This window comes from Lucilia cuprina, chromosome 5, assembly GCF_022045245.1.
Source record: "Lucilia cuprina isolate Lc7/37 chromosome 5, ASM2204524v1, whole genome shotgun sequence".
In the NCBI taxonomy this organism is placed as follows: Eukaryota; Metazoa; Arthropoda; class Insecta; order Diptera; family Calliphoridae; genus Lucilia; species Lucilia cuprina.
The window spans coordinates 20280168-20298622 of record NC_060953.1 but is presented as its reverse complement, the minus strand read 5'-3'; the positions used below and the strand labels follow the sequence as shown (position 1 = coordinate 20298622).

At 31.6% G+C, this 18455-nt stretch overlaps 1 protein-coding gene across 7 annotated transcripts in view; it reads right to left on the bottom strand.

The window, feature by feature from the left end:
• Window positions 1-15001: 15001 nt before the first annotated feature.
• The window catches only part of LOC111675866 (tyramine/octopamine receptor), a 182781-nt gene continuing 179327 nt past the window's right edge, over window positions 15002-18455 (bottom strand). For all 7 annotated transcript variants that reach the window (XM_046952292.1, XM_046952289.1, XM_046952290.1 and 4 more), the window contains one exon: window positions 15002-17168. In XM_046952292.1, coding sequence (XP_046808248.1) covers window positions 15294-17087 — 1794 coding nt within the window. In that variant the 5' untranslated portion in view covers window positions 17088-17168 and the 3' untranslated portion in view covers window positions 15002-15293. The remainder of the gene's footprint in view (window positions 17169-18455) is intronic.

Below are 18455 nucleotides of genomic sequence, written 5' to 3'. Positions count from 1 at the left end.
GCATTTTGTAACCCCTATGCATGCCAATAAACAAAAAACTGACAATTTTTCAGTCGACGTTTTGTCAAGTATCGTAAGAAATATTTGTCTAATATAGACATGGGGTAAGCCAAATCAGCTCAAGTCTCTGCATTCCACACACATGCTGTTTAGCCAACTTTGCGAACAAAAACAATCTGCGTTGCCAACTAATTATTAAACACATAAAAATCGCTTAATCAAGAAGTGTTGTATTTAACACTTGTCTGAAATACTTTTCAATCTGAATTTAATATAAATAGGGTTTTATCAAGTATATTATGCTAAAAAACATTTAGCATAATTTCAAAATATTTCAATGCATTTTCACGAAACAAAGTGCTAAATCTAGCACTAAAATGGAAACATGTTTAAATAAAATTCTCTCTGCAGAATTTTGGTCCACTTCTGCATTACATTATACAGTCAAACTCGATTATAACGCATCCGGTTATAAATAATTCTCGGTTATTACGAATAATGTTGCATGTCCCGATATTTTGGTAACAATTTTCATACAAAAAACATTTCTTATAACGAACTCTGTTATTACGAATCCTTAAAAAAACGATCAAGAATAATGGAAATAGACAGACGGAATAGGCAAATGTTCCCTTTAATGAAACAAGAACTTGAACATAACAATGGAAATGGTATTACTAATCCTCCTCGGTATCCGAGATTAATAGATCCGAGATTAATAAATTTTTTCAACAGGATTTGTTATCAATTGTTTAGAGCATGTGTATAATATGGAGTTCTAGTCGATATTAGAAGCTTTTTCAAAAATATTATTTTTAAAGTTTTGTTAAAATCATTCCAAATAGCACGATCAAATAACTTGTTACTGGAGCATTGAGTAAGAGAATATACTAAGAACTAATAACAGAAAATTACAGCCGATTTTAAATTCCGGAATGTGGGATAATCACATTTGTAATCAGTTATTTTCTGGTTATCGTCAAAATTGTATCTTACATTAATGTAAATTTTCTTTTTGCCATTTGTTTTAAAAGCTGCATGTTATTTTTGCTTTTGTAATGTTATAATAAATTCGTTAGTTTGCAACACATTAAGTAAAAAATATTTAATAGTATGTTTCCACTGGCTTGAAATCTACTAGATTTTCTTAAACCTCTTCAAGGTGTTTCCACTGAGCTTACTAGTTTTTGATATTCGAATTTTCGAACAAATCCTGTCATTTTATTTTGATATATCGACAGTAATGTTAAATTCATTCAAATTTAAATATTAAAAATACAAAATTACAGTTGTAAAAGTATAAATTTGTTTATTTAATGTCTATAGTTATATTTGCTTATCCTAGACACAATGCAGTGTTGTATAAGCAAGTCTTGTTCGAAAAAATACATTTTCGACATGTTTTAAATCAAATCTAGTCGATTAAGTAGATTTGGATTTGTCAAAAATGTATGGGAAATCTACATGACTTCAACTAGTTTTGGACAAATCAACTAGATTTGCTTAAAACGCCTCAGTGGAAACATAGCATAAAAGATTTATATTTTTGCTTCAAGTATGAAGTCAGATGGGGAGAATAAGCCGTAAAAACTGTTAACGGTTCAAACCAATGAAAGGAGCATCACTACAAAACTACAGAAGTTGTAGTTACAGAGGACTATAAATTAGGATGTAAACGAACAATCACTCTCTTTTGTAGTGTAACGAGTGAACAGCTAAGACGTGTGTGTCGGTAAGAAAATTACAGTTGGCAGTGCTAGGTTAGGAACAAGAGAAGAAATCTATAATTTACATTCTAGATATTAACAAAGGTAGTAGTTAGATGGCAGGATTGGAGGGACACCGACACGCGTCACACCTTCACAAACCCGGCCAGCGAGACAAGTTCGTGTTAAGTGATATAAGCATTGAAAATACTTGTAAAAGAAAAAAAGCAAATCTATAAAAAATAAAGGGTGTATAATAAAGAAGTCTGAAAAAAAGAAAACCCAACAAAAGAAAGAGTGTATTAAAATTTTATGTAAAGGAATCCTGGACTAGACTGAGCACTACCCTAGCTTCAAACCCGGAATAATCGGAGGTTCCTTACAGTATGCCTCCTCCTAGAGATGGGGCTATGATGGGACTGGCAAAGAAGAGCGAGCTTCCGGTGCTCTTAAAGTCCACTGTTAACTGGGTAATGAAATCTATGGCTAGTATTGCCAAAAATAAAGGTAGGACCTACATCGCCTGTAAAGCTGTCGTATTCAAAATTGGGACACTAAAAAGGCTAAGAACATAGTATCAGTAGCAACTACTGATAACGTTGAGGAGTTAAATTCTAAAATAGAGGAAGTAACCACAACTCACCAAAAGAAGGTGCAACTGGCCCGATAAGGACACTAAAACACCTAAGACTCTACCCAAAGCATCATTAGCAAGTACATAATTGAAAATGTTTTAAATACTTTTTTCTATTCATTAAAAAATACATTTGCAAGATAAAAGGGAAAATTATTTTATTTTAACAAAAAATGCAAATCATATTTTTTTGCTGTGTTTTTTTTTGTATGTTTGGATTCCAAACATACAAAAAAATACACAGCTGAATAAAATCAAATACATCTACACACACACGTGTACATCTTTTTCTATGTACAGTGTTGTTGACATTTTTTGATGAAATTTTCAGAGGTTGTGTCGGATTTTTGCTCATATCTCCGTTATTTACCGACCGATTTTGCTGATTTTAAATAGCGATCTTCTCGAATGCATGTCTAATAGAATTATTGAAGATTCGGATCTCGCCGATATCTGGGGTCCTCTAAAAACTGATTTCAACAGACAGACGGATAGACATACAGACGGACATGGCTTAATCGACTCCGCTATCTATAAGGATCCAGAATATATATACTTTATAGGCTCGGAAAATTATATTATAGAAATTACAAACGGAATGACAAACTTATATATACCCTTCTCACGAAGGTCAAGGGTATAAAAATACAAAAATAAAAACTTATTTTGCTGTTTTATACTTTAATTTATTAAACAGAGTGTAATAAATCAGATATTTATTGTTTATTTCACAGAACTTAACAAAAAAATTAAAACAAATTATTACTGATTTTTTTCAATATTCTAACCAAATTTTGTTCTACATCACAAGCTTTACATATATTTGGCGCATGTGCCCCACGGGCAGTTCTGGGGTTTAATTTCAATTTTTTCGGGCTTCAAATTATATTATCGAAATTAATATTATGTCTTATTGTTCACTATTATTGACGTTCTAATACTGACCAATATATTTTTTCTATCACAAAAACTAAAAAAGTTAGCATAAAAAGTTCACACAGTGAAATATTTTCACAGCCCTTTGAAAAACAATTAATCATGTCTGCCTCCCATCATATGTAAAGTTAATGTTTCAAATTTTCAGGGATGATAGATAAACGAAAACAAAATTTGATAATGCGATAAAATCGATTACACAGTTTTCAAGTTATTCGCATTGACAGATGTGCCCCTATGGCGCATGATCCCCCTTCTACCCTACTTTTTGGGATAGTTTTTACATAAAAGTATATGATGAAAGGTTATGGAACATCCTAACATGTACTTGATTAATTATATAATATAATTTATAACAATTTTAAATCACTTCAAACCCACTTTTAATTTACTTTTTCAACTTTTCACAATTTTTAACAAATAGCAAAACACAATTAAAAAAATGGCGACATAAACCATCTAGACAATTTTCAAAACAAACTTCGACAAACTTGCTTCAATTAATAAATTCAATTGATGATACTTTATTAATATATTTTGAGCTGTGCCATATAAAAAATACATGCATCTTCTTAATATAGGTTAAATTTCCGGAGGAGCTTGCAACCCAATATATATTAATAACACTGGAAACAGATAAATAATCTTAGGAAATATAAACAACACAAGAAAGTTAACAACTCATGAGTGGAAAAGGATAATGAAATTGTTTTTTAATTTGATTGGACAACGGATTAAATGCCGTAAAGCTGGAGATCCACACCACGCGTTCTACGCTTTCTCGCATTCTATGCTTCTGTCAAAAAAATAGAATTGTATGCTGAAAGTTACAAACACTAAAGCATAGAATGCCTTGACGCGTAGAACGCTTAAAGTAGATCTACATTCTACTTTTATAAGCGTCGCAAGCGGCGAACGAACATGTCAGCTGATTTTGGCATTTAATATTGTTTATTTAATGCGTATTTATAAATTTTGATAAAATAAAATGAGTATAATGATGAAAAAATAAATTAAAGCTGTAAAAAACGCAGTTTTTTTTAAAATAAAACAAAAAAATTACGCTTAAAAAGCGTCACATGTAACTTGAAGCATAGAACGTGAAGTAGGTATGAAAAGCGCGTAATGCTTTGACGCGAAAACGAGTAGTGTGGACTACCCGCTTAAATTATCTTCCCACAACTACGTACAATGCAACAGATATAAATAATTTGATTGTAAGTACTTGTATGTGTCAAGACTTTTGCTTTGACGCGAAAACGAGTAGTGTGGACTACCCGCTTAAAGTATCTTCCCACAACTACGTACAATGCAACAGATATAAATAATTTGATTGTAAGTACTTGTATGTGTCAAGACTTGGTCTCAGGCAGTGTACACTTAATAAGGTAGCCTCGTCGCTACAACAAATACAACAATACAAAAACAACAGGCGATTTGTTATTGTAGAATAATCCCATCTGTCAAAAAAAGCTGTGTGTGTAGAATGAAAAAGCAACAAATAAACACAATAAAAATATGAGTTTTTAGCAATTATTTAAATTTTTAACTATTAATATTAATATATTATATTAATTAAACGTGGAATGTCTGAAAATCATAACTATATCTATTGGGAAGACCAATTTTCCGAATTAAACGTGTTTTTTGTGAAAAGTGATTGGTCGTGTTAAAAATAGTTGAAACTGATTTGGAACGTATGCCGGAGCTAAAGATTTTCTTTTTTTATCAAGAGAGAAGGATAACAAAGACATTTAATCACGATTGACCTAGAAAACTCCTTTAAAACCATAATTTTCTTCACTTTTTAAAATTTTTACACCTTTTGCGATTTTTTTTCTATGTAAACAAACAGGAATTTTGACAGATAAGATTGTAAAAGCTGATGATCAGCTGTGCGGACGAGGCTACCTTATTAAGTGTACACTGGTCTCAGGTATGCATACTATGGAACTCTTGGAATGTCTCCCTTTCTTGGGGGAAAATCAGAATAAGCAACTGTGCGAATACATATAAACTTATGTGACAAACTATAATGTACTTAAGAGAGTTTCGTCAAGTTTTGTCAAGTTTCGTCAAATTTTATTTGCTTAAGCAAAGAGCGACGCACATTCCGTACAGAATCAGTTATTTGTTTATTTTACAACAAAAAAACATAAAAATGAAATTTAAGGAAAAAGAAAATTAATTTATTTCGATAAAATATTATGAAATATGTATTTTATTATTATGTGTGACACAAAAATAGGCAAATGGGGATAAATTGTTTTAAATGCTCTTAAATACATTATAGCAGAGAAGATCATTATTGCCATTATTGATCACATAGCACGCGTGATAGGGTAAGAAAATTCTGCTGACGCTAAGTTTATATATTTGACAGTTAGCATATACTTTATAGTTTGTAGTCATTTTATTAGTATACTTTTAATTTGAATGGAATTCTGTTCTCTGCTGCTTTACCAACACAAATAAAACTATGATAGTCTATGGTAGTATGTGTGTGAGCAACTCTGCATTATAGCCACCTAAAAGTTTCGGAATGTCGGATTTTCTTAAGCACTTGAGAGACTTTTCGTTCGTTTTTGACATTCCATTAAGCTAGCTTATGCACATTTTGGACCTTAAATAAGCTTCAGTAACACCGCAGTTACACCTACAAGTTTTTTTTTAAGATTTTCACACAACCTTATTGTCAAAATTCGTTTGAAATTGATTCTGTGATGTAGGCTGCAGACTAAAGTGGTGTAGGGTATTATAATTAATCAAAAATTAATTTATTTCATTGATTGTAAAATTGAAACACGAGATGAAAAGAAAAATTTTAAAGTAAGCTTGTTTCAATTTTAAAAAGTGCGAGTGTATTAGTATAAAAATAAAACTTAAAAAGAAAAAAACATTATTGTGTAACGTCCAAGTAAATAAAACATTACAATGTTTATTAAAACAAGTAAGAGTTTTATATTCGGCTGTGCCGAATCTTATATACCCTTCACCATGATGTGTTAAAAAACAGTCAGTACGAATTTTATTACAAAAAAATCAAAAAATACAAATGCAAAACGGTAAGGTATCAAAAAGTCCCCTTTTATGGCTTCTCACAATCCAGACTCTACACAATTAATTTCACGTTTCTAGGTTTAATATTATAGAAATTTCAAAAAGTACCTTATGAAGAACGAAAAAGTAGCAAAAAGCCCCCTTTTATGGGTTTCCACTTAACTCAGGCTCTACATAATTAATTTCATGTTTGTAGTTTCAATATTATAGAAATTTCAAATAGTACCTTTTGTAGAAGGAAAAAGTACCTTTTGTAGAACGAAAAAGTCCCAAAAAAATTCCCTTTTGTTGTATTCTCGTCTAATCCGAACTCTACTACTTAATTTGATGTTTCTAAGTTCATTATTATAGAAAACTCAAAAAGTACCTTTTGAAAAACGAAAAAGCACCAAAAAGTTCCCTTTTATGTGTTCTGATCTAATCCGGGCTCTACATACTTAATTTCATATTTCTAGGTTTAATATTATAGAAAATTCAAAAAGTACCTTTTGTAGAACGAAAAAATACCACAAAATTCCCTTTGATGTGTTCTCGTCTAATCCGGAATCTACATACTTAATTTCATGTTTGTAAGTTCATTATTATAGAAAACTCAAAAAATACCTTTTGAAAAACGAAAAACCACCAAAAAGTTACCTTTTAAGGGTTGTCATCTAATTCCGAATCTACGTACTAAATTTCATGTCCCTAAATTCTAACCTAATTCATATTTCTAGGTTCAATATTAGAAAAAATTCCAAAAGTACCTTTTAAAAACAAAAAAAGGATCAAAAAGTTGCCTTTAATGGTTTCTAACTTAAGCCAGGCTCCACATAATTAATTTCATTTCAGCCAATAACAACACACTAGTGCTGCTCTCGCTCTGCTACTCTTGCTCTGCTGATCCCGCTCTGCCTTGTTTTTATAAACAAGAGTACAATAACAAAATTTACCGTATGATTGTGTATTTTGTTTTCTGCAATTTATGTTTGAGCATGATAAAAAGACTCAATTTTTGATGAAATTTTCAGAGGTTGTCTCGGATTTTTGTTCATATCTCCGTTATTTATTGACCGATTTTGCGGATTTCGAAAGCATGTCTAACATAATTATTGAAGATATGGATTTCGCCGATATCTGGGGTCCTCTAAAAATAGACAGACGGACATGGCTTAATCGACTCCGCTATCTATAAGGATCCAGAATATAAGGAGTGAGATCGAAATATTCTTAACATACATATATGTTTATAAAAAAGAAACCACTAATCTTACAGCTTTATTTTTTTTTATTTGATTCAAATTATTATTACAATTTACAAAAAAAAATATTTTTATAGTTTTAATCACTAGTGATGAAATTTTGAACCCTTTTCGGAAACCCTTCCATTAACGTTTTTATAGTGCTTTCTGTCACTTTGCTCGAACATGTAGTCCATCTCCGTTTAAAATCTACCACACTTTTGGACACCTTTTTTGTACTCTTCAATTCTCTTTTAACAAGAGCCCAATATCTCTCCACTGGCCTTAGCTCCGGGCAGTTTGGAGGATTTGCCTCTCTTGGTACAAATACCACATTATTGTTCTTGTACCACTCAAGGGCTTGTTTACCATAGTGACAGGATGCCAAGTCAGGCCAAAAATAAGTGGACACATTATGAAGTCTTATGAATGGAAGCAGCCTTTTTTGTAAACATTCCTTGATGTAAATTTCGGTATTTATAGAGCCCGTTGTAACAAATGATTGGCTTCTTTTGCCGCAACTGCATATTGCTTGCCATACCAAGAACTTTCTGGGAAATTTTGTCTGCTTTTGGGTCCTAAACTTTTCTTCAACATTCCCTCGAGCATCAGCAACATAAAACTTTTGACCTGGAAGTTGCGAAAAATCTGCCAGAACATACGTTTCGTCATCCATTATGCAGCAAGAATATTTTTTTATAAAACTTGACTTCAATTTCCGTGCTCTGTTTTTGGCCTCTAAATTTTTAGCAGCGTTCCTGTCAGGAACTTTTTGAGACTTGTATGTTTTTAAACCTGCATAAGCTTTAACTTTTCGTACCAAATAGTCCGAGCACTGAGCTAACCGAGCTGCTTTCTTACCGGATGTGTTGGGAGCTCTTTTGAAAATGCGTTCTATTTTTTGGCTTTAGAAACATCATGTGGACCATTCCTTCTACCTGAACCAGGTTTTCTATCAACTGACAAGTTCTTCCGGTACTGTTTAATGACATTGGAAACAGTTTGAAGGCAGACCTTTGTATGCTTGGCCAACTTTTTGTAAGACCAAGTTGGGTTTAGTTGAAAATATTTAATAATTTCAGTACGCACTTTTTTCTGGTCACTCATTTTAATCAGATTAACAAAAAAATTAATATAATTGACATTACACATAATAACTGACATGTTTTTCAAAGGTAACTTGATCTAAAAAAAAATCAAATAATACTTTGGTTGAAAAATGTAATGAAAAACGTGAGTTAAGAATTTTTCGATCTCACTCCTTATATACTTTATGGGGTCGGAAAATTATATTATAGAAATTACAAACGGAATGATAAATTTATATATACCCTTCTCACGAAGGTAAAGGGTATAAACATATGTTTTACTTACTACATGCATAATTAAATTAATAGACAATTTTAAATTTTTAATAATCCTATATTTTATGGAATATTTTTTAATCTTAACACAATTGATTTTTAATAAATTTAGCTAACATTTATTTAATGTTATAGTGTATATATTTAATTTTACGTATTTTGTTTAAGTTAGTTTTAAATTAAATTCTTAAACTAGTTACATATGTATGTAAGTACAAATTGAAAGCCAATTAACAGTTTAAATTATTACATTTTTTTAACAGTATCATTTTATATATTTTTTAAATTTTTTAACTTGAATTTATAGCTAAATATTAAGTATATTTTATTTTATTAAATACATACATTTTTCAATTATATTTGAATTTCTTAAGTACTCTAATTCAACAACCGCATTTAACTCAAAATGAACTCTCAAGAAAAGAAAAGTAAAAGAAAATGTAATTGAGTTTTTACCTGTTGAGACCTGATACACTGATTAAATTTTTCACTTTAAACAGTCATTTCTATTAAGTAACTGTACTGGTGTTAGATTATCACCAGTACAATTTAAGTAAAACATAATATTACTTGTTTTGAGCAAATTTAAGAATTTTCCCGGTATAATGTCAATGATTAAAGTTTGATTTCCCCTCTATTGTCCAGTTTTTGCTCTAGAAAAAGTTGCTTAGAATCAATGGTTTTAAATGCCGCTATGCAGATGAATGAGTTGAAAATGTTGACAAATTGATACAGGATTGTGATCACCAGGGAAACCGCAAAAATGCTAAAATCGGTCCATTATTTCACCTAGCCCCCATACAACCGTACCTCCCGATTTGAACTTTTTATGTCATAATTACGTCAAATATTATATTCTCTCTCAAAATTGGCACAAATAAGTTTTATATGAGTATAAATGACACTGCAGATTTTCGTAAGGATCGGCCCTTATTGGACCCTAGCTCCAATGCAAACCAGAGACTGAATCCAAATAAATTTCAAATCAGTGACAACTTACCGATTTCTAAATTATTTTTAATTTGTTTTTCATTTAAAATTTTAACAATTTGTTGTAATTTAAACTTAACTATTATTTATACGAAATTATTTTTTTCTATTACAGATTTTAACAAGTTTACCTTAAATACATTAAATATATGGATCAGGGGTGTCAGGTAATTTTCCAGGAAAATCGGAGGCAATGTTATATGGAGGCAATGCTAAATATGGGCATATCCTTACAAATTTTAGTACATGGCTTTTCGTTTACATAAGTGTTATGTATGCTGGATTTCATCGTGATACTATTGTTTATAAGTTAATTATTGACCTTCAAGTCGTTTTCTGAAGGGGACTTTGTATAGGGGCTAGGGTCAAATAAAGTCCGATAATAACGAGAATCGGTAGTATTATTAAGACGTAAATAGAACTATGTTTTGCCGATTTTTGCAGAGATACTACAATATTTAACATAATTATGGGGACTAAGTGAAATAATAGACCGATTTCAACCACTTTCAAAGGGCTTCGTCCTTCGGCGTGTGTGCCAAATTTAATCCAATTATCTTGAAAATTGTGACCTGCACCTTTCGCACAAGGTTTACAACAGAGAAGATCAATATTGCCACTACATAGCACGCGTGATAGGGTAAGAAAATTCTTGATAAACATACACTATAGCCACGATCGGCAACTCCTATACAGTTTGTTTTTTGACCGTTACTAAATTTACACCAGCGTTGCGCGTTCATATTGTTCTAATTACGAAGATTTTCGGCAATTCACACGTACACAACCCGATCATAAATAAAACTTATAGCAAAAGCATGAAAATTGCAAAAATTTGTAAAAACAACAACAACATTTTCAAACAAGAGAATAACTTGCAAAAAACTCGTACACTCCAAAAACTTTTCAGGAATGCATACTATAAAAATACATAAAAACAATATTTTTAATAGTTTTTTAAACATTTTACATTAAAAGCTTTAATCTTTGTTTATAAATAAACATTTTTCTCTTCTTTGAATATGCTATAAAATTTGATCATAGCAAGCGTAACTAAAAAAAATAAAAACTATAGCATACTTTATGCCGTCAATTAGGTTTTTTTTTTAAATTGAATTGAAATTATTTTTTCTTCATATTTTCACAAAAATTCCTAAAATAGTTTGTTATAAGCACTGATGTGCCTGCTATATTTTGTCATTTGGACAACACAATTGACAAAAAATAGCATTTTTGGATAGGTCTTATTGTGCGTCATAAAAATATAAAATTAATGTGTATTCAATTGTAGCTCATCTGAGAACAGGATTACCTGTCTGTAACATGATTACCTGTCCCTCCCAATAAATATATACAATAAGCTCATATATTTATTTGGTATGCAAAAATTCTATTTCAAGATTTTTTTTCATTACGTGGGTGCGGTCAGTCCCAATGCAACGTTCTCTTCAGAAAATCACTTGAACACACATTACTTATTACTAAACAAGTATGAATTTATAGTCGGACATTGCCGACCATATGATACCCTACACCAGTCAGTATGTTAAAATTGTTGATTTTTTATATAAAGCATTTAATTTGTTTTATTGTGAAATTTTTTACTTATTGTTAATAAAAAAGAGATTTTCTTCAAGAGGGCTCATAGGGGAAAAGGGGCAAATATGGGCCTATCCTTATAAATTTTGGTAAATGAATTTACGTCTACTTCAAAGTCATTTATGTAGATTTTGATCGTTTTATTAGTAATTTTGACCTTCAAGTTATTTTCTGAAGGGGAGTTTGTATGGGGGATAGGGTCAAATGAGGCGCGATCACTATAAAAATTAGTATTATCATTTATTGTTCTATAAAACTAATGTTTGCAGACTTTTGTTGACATTATAAAACTTTTAACGTGATTGTGAGCCTAAAGGCCCGATTCTGGGGTACGGTTTTATGGGGGCTAGGAACCAAAAAATAGTATGTTTCAAATTTCATCAAATTATCTTGAAAATTGCGACCTGTAGCGTGCGCACAAGGTTTACATGGACACACAGACAGACGGACGGTCATAGCTAAATCGACTCAGAAAGTGATTCTGAGCCAATTAGTATACTTGAAGGTGGGTCTAGAACCAATATTTTTTGGGTTTTTACAAACTTCAGCACAAACGCATAATACCCTCCCCAATATAGTGGTGTAGGGTATAATTACGATATAGATACAAAATTTGACTGCAATATAACTTTTATGTACACAAATTTTGCTTAAAGGATTTTTTACGATCGGTCTATAATTGGTCATATCTCCCATACTAGGTCCAGCCCGTAAACGCAATTTAACCGCATTTAACTAGTTGCATTATCAATTTGTGTAGAAAAAAATTGTATATATGCATTTTGAAAATCCCTAAATCTTTCACACACATGCATACTTGCACATTATTAAATATCGTTAAAGCATATCTTAGGGCGCTATAAAAAATATAAAATGTAATGTTTAATAAATCTCGGAATTATAACAGATAAATGCTGTTTAAATCTTGGGATTTTTCTATTTAAGACATGAGAAAACTTATTTCTACATTGATTAATTAAAAAGTATTAATATAAAAGTAGATGGTGGAGGGTATTTAAGATACAGCTCAGCCGAATATATCACTCTATCTTGTATTTCGTGGTTCTGTTTCGATAATTCTGTCCTATACCCACCTTTAAGTATACCAATCGGCTCATTTTCTGAGTCGATTTAGCTATGTCCGTCCGTCCATGTAAATTTTGTAATCAAACTACAGGACGCAATATTAAAGATAATTCAATAAAATTTGGCACATAATCTTGTATGGTATCGTACACAAAGCTTGTTGAAAATGGTTTACATCGGTCCTTTATTTCACCCAGCCCCCATACAACTGAACCCGCCGAATACGGCTTTTAAGTTCATAATTATGTTTAATATACTCGTATCTCGACAAAAAGCTGCAAAAATAAGTTCTATACTAGCCTTGATGACCCTCATGAATTTTATAATAATATGGCCCTTATAAAAAGTCCCTTCAAAATTTAACCGAAATATCCACAGTTTTATTAAACAATAAATAATTGACCCTTATAAAAAGTCCCCTTCAAAATTTAACCGAAATATCCACAGTTTTATTAAACAATAAATAACTTAAGTATATCTGAGGCAAGGTACAATTCAACTCATATATTATGAAAACTTTATTTGAAAACTAAATCACATTTTATTCATATATAGGTGTAGGGTATTATATGGTCGGTCTTGTCCGACTATAACTTATTTAATTGTTAAACCGTGAGCGTATGAGTAATTTTCTATAAAGGACCTTTACTTATATGCGTCAATCATAAATTTTTTTATAGATTTCGTTTTGTATAGAACTTATTTATGTAAAATTTCATCGTAATACTCGTATTTTAATAAGGAGACTTGTATTTTAGTAACCAAAACTCTTTGCTGAAGAAAATCTTTGATAGCAGCTAGGGTCAGTTATAGATCAGTCCTCATTAAATTGGGAATGGAGAATTATGTTCCTAAGTATATACTCTTTTCGTTTTCGATTTTCAATGCTGTACTAGTAATATTCTGAATCCTTCCTATCAAATTTTTAAAGAGGACCTAATATGAGGAGTATGGTCAATTATTAATCTATAATCTTTATAACTTTTTGTAGACCGATTTTGGTTCATATAAAACTAGTTTACTTGAATATCATCGATGATATTAATATAATTTTCTAAAGAGGGCTTACATATATTCCACATTCCGCATGGAATTCGGTAGAAAGATTAAGGTTTCTTATGTCGAATTTCCTAACCGCATTTCAGAACTCATACGCAAAGATCGTTTAAGAAATTTTCTGAAGGAGACTTTGTATGGGGATACGGCCAATTATGGACCGAACCACATACAATTTGTAAGAGAGATTTTGGCTCGCGAGGAACTTACTTGTGTCAAATTTTATCGGTATACTCGTATTTTTTTAACCAGTAATGAACGTTAAAGTAATTTTCTGAAGGGTATCTTGTATGGTCAATTATGGATCGATTCTTACTAAATTTGGGAGAGAGATTAATTAATGATTGTTAAAGAAGAAGGAGACCTTATATGGAGGTTAGGGTCACTTTAGGCAAAAAAAGTTGCTAGATAAGTTTTGGTCCGTAAAAAACTTACTTCTACCTTATTTCATCGCTATACTCGAATGTTTAGGATGGTAATGAGCACTAAAGTCATTTTTTGAAGGGGATCTTATATGGAGGATAGGGTCAATTAGGGACCGATCCTCAAAAAATTTGGTAGAAAGATTTTGGCTCATATGAAAAAAAAGTTTCTAGAGAAGTTTTGGTCTTATACCGAATTTCATCGCTATACTCGTACTTGTAGCTATACTCGTACGCGTAGAATGCGAAAAACGCGTAGTGTGGACATACCGTTTTGTTTTTAATTCTTTAAAAATAACAACAGTTAGTGCTAAAAACTATTGCGGAATAACTTTAGTTTACCTCTGATGTTGCTGAATAGCACAAATATAAATAATTAAATTTCTCTCAAAGAAGTTATTTATTTGATCTTGGTTAAGCAACAATCATTAGTTGCCGATTAATAATATGACGAGTTAATGCAGCAGTGGTTTTAATATAAAACTCACAAGTGAGGGGTTTTACATACCACTACTAGGTGGTATATTAAAATTGTGACCATAACGTAAAAGCTTAAAGATTAAAACAATCTAATTTGATATAATCTAAGTGAATGAAAAGTGACCCCCTTCGAAAGAAACTGTTTCCAAAATTTAACTCAAATTTGATGTCAGGAAAATGTATTGTAATTAATATACCTACATAATTATATATATTAATATACATTTGTAAGTAGAAAAATATTTCAAGTTCTTTCTGAGAATTTTAACCTAAAATTTTTTAGTACGCTAAAAAATACAAAATAAAATCTATTTTGCCTTAAAAAATATTTGTAAATATCTATGTATATATACATATGTTTTTATGCATACGTACATACAAGCTTCCCTACTATTGCTGATATATGTAGTTCGGAATGTACATACTTACATATAAAACAAATTGAAAATAATTTTTCTAAAGTACAAGTATGTATGTATTTTTAAAGCTCATAACAATTCATTAAGCAAATGATATAAGAATAATTAAGTTTATTAAATCTAATAAAAGTATTCACAGTTACTAAAAGTAATTAAACATGTATTTAATTTTAACTTGAGTATGTATTATAAATTGTACATAAATACAAATATTCGAATGACTTAAATATTTACATTATCTTAATTTTTGTTTGTTTAAAAAATAAAAAATAAATAAATAAATAAATTTTACAAATAATTTACTACAGATTAGTGCTAATCTTAGTTTAAACCAAGAAGTCTTTTGAACGCTCGTCTATAATCAAGATTAAATATTGTATAGATAATTGGATTTAATACAGAGTTAATATAGCCCAACCAAGTTATAAAGTTTTTAAATTTAGTTGTTGGACAACAGGTCGAGCAAAATGGTAGTATGACGTACATTAGAAAAAATGGCAGCCAACATATGACAAATACCCCCATTATGATGCCTAATGTTCGGGCAGCTCTTCGCTCCTTGGAGAGTGAAATTTTTTGCTTTTCTTCTATGAATTGATAAACACCACCTGGTTTTTTCTGCAGCGGAGCAGCTTGCGATGAAGCAGCTCCAATTGATGACTGCGGTGGAGTAATTTTTAGTGACATATTCTCTTCATCGTTATCACCAGCCGATATTTCATTGGTGGGTCCACCACCCCCACATACTTGCATGCAGCCTTTAGGATCACTGCCACTCTCGGTGGAAATTTCAGGATTTTCTATATCTACATTTTTTGTTTGAGGCGATAAAAGTCGGCTTTCAGCACCACTGCCGCAAATATCTTTAACATTAGTGGGATTAAGTTCAGTGCTTTTACTCAGTTGATTTCGTGCTTTGGACTTTCCATGCTTTATGGAATCTTTGATTTTAGCTCGTCGTGTCTTTTTTCGTTGTGTTACGACTACAACTCTATGCTCGGACATTTGAGCGCGTGAATTTTCGTTGTTGACGTGAGTTTCACTACTAATCGACTCCTGGTCGTTTTGTATCATTGGCGTGGACGAAAAGTGAGAGGAGTTTCGGCAGCAGCAGAGAACACTATAGCATAGTGTAAAAACAGCTCCAGTTCTAGAACTTTCACCATTGGAATTTAATGCTGTAGTGGCTACGTCTGCACTAGCTGAACGTGTCGCAATAGTATTTATTTTGGCCGCTTGGGCACGTTCGCGCAGACGACGTCTGGTTGCAATGAATATTTCAATATACACTGTTGCCATAATAATTAAGGGAATGAAGAATGAACCCAGTGAGGAATATATCACATAACCCGGGTCTGAGTTGAGTTCACACGGTGTTGCACTAGTAAACTCCTCCGGCCAATCATTCCACCCCACCAGAGGCGGAGAACTGATGAGCAACGATAATATCCATACGCCGGCAATTAACAAAAGGACTCTACCAACAGTTCGTTTTTGAGCATAATTAATCGGATCTGTTATGGCCCAATAGCGATCCAATGCAATGGCGCATAAATTTAAAATGGAAGATGTACAACACATAACATCGCATGTTAGCCACATTTTGCACAGGTAAATTCCAAATTCCCAGCGTCCTAATATCGAGTAGGCTACATTGAATGGTAGCACAAGCAAAGCGACTGTCAAATCTGCCACTGCCAGAGAAACAATAAAGAAATTCTGAACAATGCGTAGTGGTTTGTAGGTAAACACACTTAGTATCACCAATATGTTGCCAATAATTGTCAGAACAATTATAATAGATAATATGATAGCAGTTAGAATGGCTTCCCACTCGGGTACAGCAAGTTTCACTCCAAAATAACTGTCATGCCATTCTTCGCTTGGCACAATACAACCGCCTTCTAGTAAGGATATCGGATCAAGAGTTACATTACTAACACTGACAATGCCAATACTGTTGCTTGTATTCGCTAAAGATGCCGTTGTTGCTCCAATGCCGTAGTGCATGACGGAAGAGGTGGCATTGTTGCTGGTCAGTGTGTGTACAAAATATGCTGATGAGTTTGTGGCTGTGGTTGAGTTCATTAACAGCATCTGATCTGCACGTGGCATTTTGCATTTTGTATCACAGCTTTTGGATGGGAGTATTTAATTTAGTGCAGCAGTTTTTTATATGATAACATAAGATGCAGTCTACAAATAAAACAAAAATTTAAAATTAGAACTTGTTACCAAACAACTTATAAAAAAAAATTAACACTAATAATTCTAAAATTTTGGAATAATAAATCTAACAACACCGTCATGCATCGATTTATCTGCAAAAGTTTTTGTAAAAATATGCCAAAATGGGTGAAGAAATAAAATTTTTTTGAGGTTGTCTAAAATTTCACGGAACCTGTTGGACCGATTTGGTCGATTTTTAATACGAAACTTTCCCGGATAATAGTGAATGTTTTGGGTGAAATTCTGTCATTTCCATCGTTTTGTATGAAAATGAAACAAATTGGCGGATGGACAGACGGACATAGTTAAATTGACTCAGAATATAATACGAACTATGAATATATTTATTTCATTTTGTCGTTTTGTTGAATAGTTCATGGGGGTTTACACCTAATGACAAACTTGAATATACCCTGTATAACTACTGGATGATAAGGATTCTATTGAGGGATAGGAATGGAGTTTACTGGGGTATTCAAACGATTGGTAAATCGATCGTTTTGGACGATTAATCGCTCGAAAAATTTCAAATAACAAATAAACCGAATAATTTCTATCAATTAACCGATTAAGAAAAATTTACTATTTAACAGTGAAATTAAAAATTTTGCAAAATACATTATTTTAATAAACTTTTTTTCTTTACTAATACTTTATAATTTTTCCATAATAAAGAAAATTTATGTGATGATTTTAATAACTGTGAAGCGGCGGCTAAGGCTAAGAGGACTAGGTTGATTAAGTCGGAAATCAAAGATTTTTATATTAAAGGTATATATCAGGACTATATAAGTATATAGGTATTCAATGTGGTTTAAAATTTTCTCAACGGTCAGGCTGAACCTGTTGCTAAACCTCCTCTAAATTGTTTGGAGTTCCAACCATTACTTCAGGGTTCATCACAAAATCTCAATCGAAATGAGCTTTGGCTAACCATTTTATCAATAAAAAGTTTTGTGGTTTATTCTCTTGTATAAAAGTTTTTACCCACAAAATAAAACGATGAGTCTTCAAAATACAAAGAAGATTGAGGACTTTGAACTGGAAAATGTAATAATAGAAAAATATAGTAAACATTTGGGTTCATTCAGCTCAAATTTTAATTATTAAGTGGGATTGGAGCTTTTATATTCATGACTTGGGACTTTATGAGGTTGTCATATCAGAAGAATATTATATATTGCGAAAATGAGTGGAGCTGAACTGAATTTGAATCTGGCCTTAGAATTTCTCCATCATTGGTTGTTCCTAGAT